Source organism: Myotis lucifugus, unplaced genomic scaffold (genome assembly GCF_000147115.1).
Source record: "Myotis lucifugus unplaced genomic scaffold, Myoluc2.0 scaffold_18, whole genome shotgun sequence".
NCBI lineage: Eukaryota > Metazoa > Chordata > Mammalia > Chiroptera > Vespertilionidae > Myotis > Myotis lucifugus.
Window position 1 is genome coordinate 8,484,783 of NW_005871066.1, and position 10,083 is coordinate 8,494,865.

Genomic DNA, 10,083 nt, shown 5'->3' on the forward strand with positions numbered 1-10,083 from the left:
TTTTTGTTTTTTTTTTTACTTACAGCCAAAAAAATAATGAAAATCCAGAAATGTAAAGATTTCTTTGAGACCTAAAAAGTTTCATCTGTGTATGTTCATGGGCACCAGGTCTGCTGGATGAGCTCTTTTCAATGACAGCAGTAGAGGAATATTTCCTTACTTCTCTCACAGCATCTATTAGAGAAGAGAAAACATTACTTTTAACAATATAAAATTAACCTTTGCCGGTGTGACTCAGTTGGTTGAGTATCATCCCATGCACTGACAGATCACTAGTGCGATTCCCAGTCAGGACACATGCCTGGGTTGCAGGCTCCATCCCCAGTAGGAGGCATGCAGGAGGCTGCCATCAATCTATGTTTCTTTCCCTCTCCCTTCCTCTCTCTCTCTCTCTCTCTCAAAAAAAAAAAAAAAATAAATCAATGAAACATATTAAAAAAATAAAGGAATATAAAATTATAATAAAAATGGGAAGCAGTTTTAGAGTAACTAACCTAACTTCTAAATGATGGACTTCAGGTAGGGCTGTTTTTTCTTTTCCTCTACATTCTTGGGAGAGTACCATGCTCAAAACAGATGATCTGTACGTGGATACTAGTGGTAATCCTTGAATGTAACAGCATTTTTGTTTTTTACTATTCATCTAGGACTCATCATCATTGTACCATCTCTCATCTCTAGCTACACTGAAAACTATTATCCTTTATTCTTTCTATACCTAATGGTTCACTAAATTTTAATCTATTGACAATAACATATAGGTCATATCCCACTACAATTAATTCTGAGACTATCCTACTTCTCTTATTGTACTAGCATTTTATGATGTCATTTTGTTGATGGTTTCCTTTGCTGTGCAGAAGCTTTTTAGTTTCATGTAGTCCCACTTGTTGATTTTCGCTTTTGTTACCTTTGCTCTTGGTGTCAAATCCAAAAAACCACTGCCAAGACACTTACCACCTATGCTTTCTTCTAGGACTTTGATGGTCTCAGGTCTTAAGTTCAAGTCTTTAGTACATTTTGAGTTAATTTTTAAAATTTTATTTTTCAATTACAGGTTACATTTAATATTATTTTGTATTAGTTTCAGGTGTACATTAAAATAATTTTCATATGGTATAAGAGAATGTTCCAGTTTTCCCAACATCATTTATTAAGAGATTGGCCTCTCCCCATTGCATATTCTTGGCTCTTTTGTCGTAAATTAATTGAACATATATGTGTGGGTTTATTTTTGGGCTCTCTGTTCTGTTCCATTGATCTATGTGTCTGTTTTTATGCCAATACCATAATGTCTTGATTATTACTATAGCTTTGTAATATAGTTCGAAATCAGGGAGCATAATACTTTTTTATTTATTTGAGAGAGAGAGAGAGAGAGAGAGAGAGAGAGAGAGAGAGAGAGAGAAAAACATTGACTTGTTATTCCACTTATTTATGCATTCTTGTATATGTCCTGACCAGGGATTGAACTCGCAACCTTGGCATACCGGGATGATGGTCTAACCAACTGAGCTATCCAGCCTGGGCCATGATGGCTCCAGCTTTGTTCTTTCTCAAGACTGGTTTGGCTATTTGGGTTCTTTTGTGGTTCCATACAAATTTTAGCATTGTTTGTCCCATTTCTGTAAAAAATGCCATTGGGATTTTGATATTGTACTGAATCTAAAAATTACTTTGGGTATTATGAACATTTAATAATATTAATTTTACAACCTATGAGCATGAAATCTTTTCATTTATTTATTCAATTTTTTCATCAATGTTTTATAGTTTCCAGTGTACAGGTCTTCCACCTTTGTGGTTAAATTTATTCCCAGGTATTTTCTCTTTGTTACAATTATAAATGAGTTGTTTTTTTTCTTTATCCTCAGTCAAAGATATTTTTTTCCCATTGATTTCAGAGAGAATGGAAGGGAGGAAGGCAGAGGGGGAAGGGAAGGGAATAGGAGAAAGAGAGAGACAGAGAGAAACATCAATTGGCTGCCTTATGCAACCAGGTACATTCCCTGACCAGGAATCAAACCCGAGACCTTCTAGTGCATGGGATGAGGCTCTAACCCCCTGAGTCACACCAGCTTGGCATAAATGAGGTTTCCTTAATTTCTCTGATAGTTTGTTATTAGTGCATAGAATGTAAATTTCTGCATATTGATGTTGTTTCTGGCAATTTTACTGAATTCATTTTTAGTTCCAACAGTTTTTGTGTGTGAAGTCATCAGGGTGTTTTCTTTTTATGTTTAACATTTCTTTTTTTAATATGTTTTTATTGATTTTTAGAGAGAGAGGAAGACAGAGGGAGAGATAGAAATACCAATGAGAGAGAAACATCAGTGTGCTGCTTCCTGCATGTCCCTATTGGGGATAGAGCCTGAAACCCTGGCATGTGCTCTGACTGGGAATCAAACCATGACATCCTTGTTCATGGGTCAACCGCTGAGCTATACCAGCCAGGAGGGGGTAGCTTTTTCATAACTTCCTATAATTCTATGAAAACTGGTCTTAAATTTTCTAGATATATTAGGATTCATTTGGTAAATTATATTTTTTCTGCAAAATTACACATTTTATGTTTTCCATTTGTTTGCCTTCTAAATATATAAAATGGTTTTAAATTACCTTTTAAAAATTTCCTTGGTTTTAATAGTTATTTCCCTTTGTCATTTCTCAGATTGCCTCAATAAGATAGTAAGAGCATTCTAACCACTACAATATAACTAAAAACACAAAACAGTATTTATGGATTATTCGGAGCGGCCAGAGGAACCAAGGCACTTCAAGGGCCATTATGCTTGCGATTCAGCTTCCTCCAAAATGAAACGGAAGTATAATCCTGGGTTCATTACCCAGAAATGCTGAAAATTAACCAATAAAGTCAAAGAAGTTTATAAATGTGAATGGTCACACAAACCCACCCATAGAATAAATCACCTGTACAATAACTAGGAGACTATGTCTGAAAAGTAGAATGGGGGCCACAATAAGGTGAGGTTTGGCGTATAGTCAATTTTCTATAAACCATGTGGAGACCGTCTTTTTTGGGTCATTCGTGGAAACTTTCAAATTCCTGGGATGAATTTCTACTGACACTAAACATATTCCTGGGTTTTTTGCCTCCCTTCTGCCTATTCTCAACTGTGAAAACACACATAGATGCACATACACTTTTGACTTGGTATTGGCTCTAGGAATATAAATAAATATCTTGTAATGATTACCTTACTGAAGACAAGCAACAAGAAAAATGAAGTAAATTCCAAAGTAAAATATAAATTAAGCTTGAGTAACTAGTTTTGTATTTACCCCACTGCCATTCTAGTGATAAGAACACTGGATGATGTACTTTACTCACGTTACTGCCTTTAAACCTTCCAACACTTCAGGGAAGTAAATGTTATTACCCTATTCTCAGATGTAAACACTGAGGCTTAAAAGGCAAGTCCCTATCTGCCTGCCTTTGCCATCCATGGTTTCCCTATTCTCTGGGAATTTCGCACTCTGCCCACCGATGTGAGCTACAGCCAACAGTCATGATTTGGGATTCAGAAACGGCTGCCAAGTGATAACACTTGGCAGTTGTGTGGTGGCCATTTCCTGCTTTGGGAATAGTCCGTGGAGATGAGGAAAAATGAAGCAGACCAGGGAGAAGCGCAGGGACACAAGGACACTTCAGTTCCTACTAGTTCCTACCTGGAATCTGGCTTCCTCCCTTCCCTGGCTTGCTCTGAAACAACCCCGTATTTTATTATCAATTCCCCCTTCTTGCTCAAATGAGTTCAAACTGGTTTCTGATAAAAGCAACCACAAGAACCATGACTAAAGCTCCCCTTCCTTATACGGGTATGTGGCAGTTTTCAGTAGAAATTCTTGTGATAATTTTAGAGTTAGATCTCAAAACACTTCAGAGCTAGTAAAAGCTGCAGAGACCATCTCCTTCTCTCCCTTTACTTTGCAAACAGATAAACCAAACTCAGAGGAAAAGCCATTCCAAAGGACAGTTAGTTAGCTGGTGACAAAGTGGGACCTGTTTTCCCTATTGTTTACTCACTTGGGGTCACTCTGGAGATTAAATTGATAACATTAACAATTATGTACCATGAGACAAATACTGACATTTCTGAATGAGGCAGGAATCCATTCACACCCGGATGCAATTACCTAGTCATACCCTCTCAGTTGGTCCCAGGCTTATTAAAAGGATTCCATTTCAGAGGTTGGTGTGATGGCATGTAGGAAACATTTCCTCACAAAACTGTGGCATACATGGTGGTTATGGTTCCAGGTTGGCCCTTGTAAAACTTAACCTAAAACACAACACCTCTTTGGGAATTCTGAGGCAAAGCATACTCTGCAGTGCATATTAAAAGCTGAAGTGCCATCCCTGGCCGGGTAGCTCAGTTGGTTAGAGCATCAGCCCAATAAGCCAAGATTGTGGGCTTGATCCCTGGTCAGGGCACATGTAAGAAGCAACCAATGAATGCATAAATAAGTGGAATAACAAATCGATTTCTCTCTCTCTCTCTAATTAATCAATACATTTTTTTTAAAAAGCTGAAGTGCCAAGAAGTAGCTGGGTGGTCAGACAAGTTACTTAATCCTCTAAGCTCAGCTACTTCTTCTACAAAATATAATTATTTAGACTCATGGACTTTCTGGTTTGACAAGAATTTTAAGGGTTTACATTTAATATCTAAGATACCTGTTATCATGAAAATTTCAAACATGCTGAAAAGCTGGTATAATAAATAACCATATTTCCACCACCTAGATTCAATAATTGCTTTTTCCCACAATTGCTTTATGTCTTAATTTTTTAACCATTTGAAATTAAGTTGAAAATATCATGACACTTGTAATATTTTAGCATATAGCTTCTATAAATAAGGACATATTCCTATAACAGGTGTTGGTAAACTTCTGTAAAGGGGCAGATAGTGAATGCTTTTGGCCATATGCTGTGTCTGCTGCAACTCTCCACTCTGTAGTTGTCCAGGGAAACATGCATAGACAATATATAAACAAATGGGCACGGTTATATTCCACTAAAACTTTAATTTCCAAAATTGGCATTTGTTCTGCAGACTGTAGGTTACTGACTTATGCTATATAACAACACTGGTATCACAATAAGGTTAACAAAAATTCCCCAATATTCTCTAACAATCAGCCCATATTCAAATTTTTGCAGTAGTCCCCAAATGTCTATGTTGTAGTTGTTTTTCAACCAGGATCCAATCAAGATTCACAATCTGCATCTAAGACTTCTTTTGAGGGCCTGATGATTCTATTCCTCTATGCCTCCCTGACAGCTAAGCCCCTGGTGCCTAGGACACCACAGTTAGAAAGGGTTGTATAGCTGGCATCTCTGAAAAGTGGGCTATACATGGGTATACTTAAATCTCCAAACAACTTAAAAGAGGCCAAGGACCACTGTACTCTGTTGAAATTTATGCTTCTGCATGTATAATAGTAATATCTATTAACTGTCTATATACAAATATCAATATCTGCTCTCTATATTGTCAATATACTATACAAAGTTAACTGTGTATCAACAGCAACACCGACTTAATTAAAAAACAATGAATTCATTAATAAAAATTAGAGTAAGCTTATTCAAAGGAGGAATCTAGTACTTACCTAGAAACAGAACAATCAATAGGACTATAATAGAAAGAAAAGCCTTGTTCCAAAAAGTTGCAATTTTACCCCAGACATTAAATGAAAAAATCTTCTGCCATCTGTAAAGCAATACAATTACATTAGGTATAAAAATATCAAAAGAATGTTTTGAAATATTTTCTGAATACTGAATTGACATTTTGGTAATTATTTAGTAAGTAAAAAGAATAACAGAAATTTATTTTATGTCATATCAGAGCATTATTAATTCATAAGAACATCTCATAAAATAAAGAACTTCTTCCAAATTTAATAATAACCTGACATTTGATTATCTTCTGTCTGGTAGCTTAAATATTGTACAGTGAAAATAACTTAAAGGCAAGACACATGATTAAAATCTCAAAAAGGAATTATTATAGTAAAATGTTATATTGCTGATAGAAGCTACCACTTTGTATCTTTTCCCTAATCAGGGTAATAACTCTGAAATAACAAATATTGGTCCAACAATTAGCAACATTTGAGGAGTGAGGGGTCCAACTCTCTAAACTATTTATTTTTTAAACTATTTTTACAGAGTACAATTTAACACTTACACCAAGTAAAAGACTTTCCCTACTTTTACCAGGAATTTCAATAATCATTGAGGTATTACATACACATAGCAAAGTGCAAAAATTTTAAATATATGGCTTGATGAATCTATACACACATATATATGTATACACCCACGTAGTTACCACAATCAAGATTTAAACATAGAGGAAATAAAATGGGGTAATAAATAGTCTAGGATGGATGAATTAAAAGGTATAAACAAAGACATAGAGGTAAGAATGTATGGATTATAAATGACAAAGAGTGACAAAGTAACATCACACAATTGAAAAGGTAACAAATTTTGCACAAGGGCATTTGAAATGAATAACACATTTAATGATTCCAAATATATACACACGCGCGCGCACACACACACACACACACACACACTAATAAAAGGGTAAAATGCTCATTAGGGCGGACATCTTCCAGACGTCCATCCGGACAAAGCCTCAGCGGCTGCAAGGCCCAGGGCTCAGGCCTCACAGTCGCTGTGGCCGGCAGTGGCAGCAGCAGCGGGGTGATGGGGGCGGCGCCTTCCCCTGATCAGCCCAGTCGCCTACTGCAGAGGGAGGCCAGACTGTGGCTTAGACCCACTCCCTGTGGCCTAAGCCATCAGTTAGACATCCCTTGAGGGCTCCCGGACTGTGAGAGGGGGCAGGCCAGGCTGAGGACCCCCTCCTCAGTGCACAAATTTTCATGCACCAGGCCTCTAGTGTGTATATATATATATGTGTGTGTGTGTGTATACACACACACACACACACACACACACACATATATATATATATAGACACATATCTATATATATAAAATCCTAAGTGACCATTACGACCAGTTGACGGGTGGCTATGATGCACACTGACCACCAGGAGGCAGATGCTCAACGCAGGAGCTGCCCCCTGGTGCTCAGTGCACTCCCACAGCCAACCTCCCGCGGTCCCTCCCCGCTGGCCAGCTGGCCCTGATTGGCCCTGATTGCTGGCCAGGCTGAGGGACCCCACCTGTGCACGAATTCGTGCACCGGTGTGTGTGTGTGTGTGTGTGTGTGTGTGTGTGTGTGTGTATATATATATATATATATATATATATATTTATATGAAATAAACACCTAAGTAAACTTAAAACACAACTTTTAAAAAGTTTTACTTTAAGATTATGACAAATTGTTAATTAATGAGTTTTGAAAACAACTCTAAGTAATAACTTGAAGTTGGTGGGGAGAAGAAGACTGATATAAATTAAAGTGTTTTTTGTTGTGTTTTTTTTTTTGTCTCTGAGCTTTCAATTCCAAGGACTATTTAAATTTTACATGATAAAAACTTTATTTTTAGAAAATATAAAGTGGCAATACCTTGATCAAGGTCCAAATGTAAATTCACATTTCAAGGGCCAGTGTTAAAAGGAAACACAAAAAACATCCCTACAGGGAACAACTAGCAGTTTATATTAACACCAAATTCAAGGAACAGTTAATAATAGGTACCATATATTGAGTCCTTGCTATACTATGGTTCTAAGCATTTTTACATGTCTTAGCTAATTTTATCACCACAACCACTATATAAGGTGGATACCAGTATTACCTCCATTTTACAAATGGGGAAACTGACTAGGGATGGTAAATCACTTGCCCAAGATCATGGAGTAACTTGCAGAGTTGGGATAGAAACCAGCAGTCTGACCGTTGAGTATATGTCTACTAGTGCGTTATGTGAGAAAAGAGTAGAGAGCCAAATGAAATAAAGACTGAAGACTTTGAAGATTATGGTGAGCCCTGGCCAGTGTGACTCAGTTGGTTGGGCATCGTCCCATGCACCAAGCGGTTGCCGGTTTGATTCCTGGTAAAGGCACATACAGGAGGCAGCCAATGATATGTCACTCTCACATCGCTGTTTCTCTCTCTCTCTCTCTCTCCCTCTCTAAACCTCAATAAAAATCTTTAAAAAGAGATTATGGTGATACACATATAAAAGATAAAAAGATGGAGATACACACAATAAGGACGTATTATAAACGACATGTGCACTAATATACCACATTTTGTCATGTATAAGAGGGTATATTTATGTAATGTGTGCATATATACACACATCTATCAAATAGCTACTTGATCAGGATGGGAAAAAATTATACTTGGAAGAAAAAGATCCATAATTTATGGTCATTTTGATGGAGAAAAGATAAACTGACAAAAAATTTTTTTTGCAAGTCCTTGCTAGTATTAGCAAAAAAGCTCAACAGGGTGTTATTAAGGATTAGAAACCAAATCAAGCCCGGCCTGCATTGCTCAGTGGTTGAGCATCGACCTATGACCCAGAAGGTCACAGTTCCATTCCCATCAGGGCACATGCCTGGGTTGCAGGCTCAATCCTCCAGGCAGGGAATGCAGGAGGCAGCCAATCAATGATTCTCTTTCATCATTGATGTTTCTCTCTCTCTCTCTCCTTTCCTCTCTGAAATCAATAAAACTTTATTAAAAACAGAAAGAAAGAAACCCAATCAAGGTGATGACAGGTAGGTAGGATGGAGTAGAAAGAGCACTAGACTGAAAGCTAGATTTTTGTCTGGAATCTTCCATGGATCAGCTAGACCACCTTCCTTACAGATAACTGGTTTGGATACAACTATCCCTAAGGCCTTTTCCTACAGTATGATTCAATCTCTTTTCTTTAGTAAGAAAGAAAAAAGTGATGGTATCACTGGCTTAAACTGAAGTGAGTAGAAAGCCAGGTAGGTAAGAAACAAGTTAAGAGTTGTGAAAGACTACCTGAACCCTGAGCCAAGGTAAAAACTTGCTTACGTCTCTCCCGGTCATGGGATCTTACTAAAAACTCCAGCGGGTCATCTCTAGGATTTCATTTATGCAAGATTTTCTTTTATGCCACGAGTACGAAAAAAGGTGTTGTAACATTTTTATTACAAGTGTATTTCACCATTCATGCTAGCAAGTTTCTGGATCTAAAACTGAACTCCCAACAGATGGATTATCACAGGGTAAAGGGAGGCAATGCTTCATTTACAATAGTCAGTGCGTAAAGGCCTCCGAAGGTCCTTTCCTAAGGAACTAATGCTAATTAGTGGGCGCCGGCTCGGATACTTTTCATAACCAGCACTTTCAACTTACATCCATCAATTCTGTGTGTGGGGAAAAGTAGTGAAATTACAATTAAACATTATGGAAACTATTTATTGGTTACATGGGCCAAAACTAAGCATCATGTATCGGCTGTGGTTTCTGCATTGTCATGTGACTGCCCCAGTGAGACACTTTGCACCCACGTGAGTCACCTTTTACGCATCTGCCTTCATTCAGTCCACTCTTCCAATTCAGGGCGATAAAACAAAGTGGAACTTGCTGACAAGACAGGTGGCAAAAGCATGACCTTTATTATATCTGTAATCAACAGAAACCACAGGACTTGCCCCTCTCCTTCTAGAAGGGAGGTGGGAAAGTTAATTCATTCGTATGTTTAACAAAAAGTTTCATCTAGTGATGTTTTAATATTGCCATTCTATATTTATAATTTTGTTCCTTTACTCTCAACCTGTGGGTCGCGACCCCTTCACAAGGGCTCGCCTAAGACCATCGGAAAACACATATATAATTACATATTGTTTTTGTGATTAATCACTATGCTTTAATTATGTTCAATTTGTAACAATGAAATTGGGGGTCACCACAACATGAGGAACTGTATTAAAGGGTCGCGGCATTAGGAAGGTCGAGAACCACTGCTTTAGAGTTTATTTAGAATACACCTTTTATACAATCAGCACTCAAAACTTTTAAATTTTATAAAAAAATTGTTCCCGAATCACACTTAACAGACCTACGGGGAGGCTACATACTTATTT

The 10,083-nt window shown here is 37.4% G+C and overlaps 1 protein-coding gene across 3 annotated transcripts in view; it reads right to left on the reverse strand.

Moving 5' to 3' along the window:
- The window catches only part of BCAP29 (B cell receptor associated protein 29), a 34,491-nt gene extending 24,908 nt beyond the window's left edge, over nt 1-9,583 (reverse strand). Inside the window, exons 1-3 of one of the 3 annotated variants that reach the window (XM_006085375.2) lie at nt 9,517-9,542; nt 5,641-5,741; nt 24-174 (exon numbers count right to left, since the gene is read on the reverse strand). In XM_006085375.2, the coding sequence (XP_006085437.1) occupies nt 24-174; nt 5,641-5,741; nt 9,517-9,527 (263 nt within the window). In that variant the 5' untranslated portion in view covers nt 9,528-9,542. Of the gene's footprint in view, nt 1-23; nt 175-5,640; nt 5,742-9,516 lie in introns of all 3 variants that reach the window. The other 2 variants (XM_023751076.1, XM_023751077.1) reach the window with 2 other exon arrangements.
- Between the last annotated feature and the right edge of the window lie 500 nt (nt 9,584-10,083).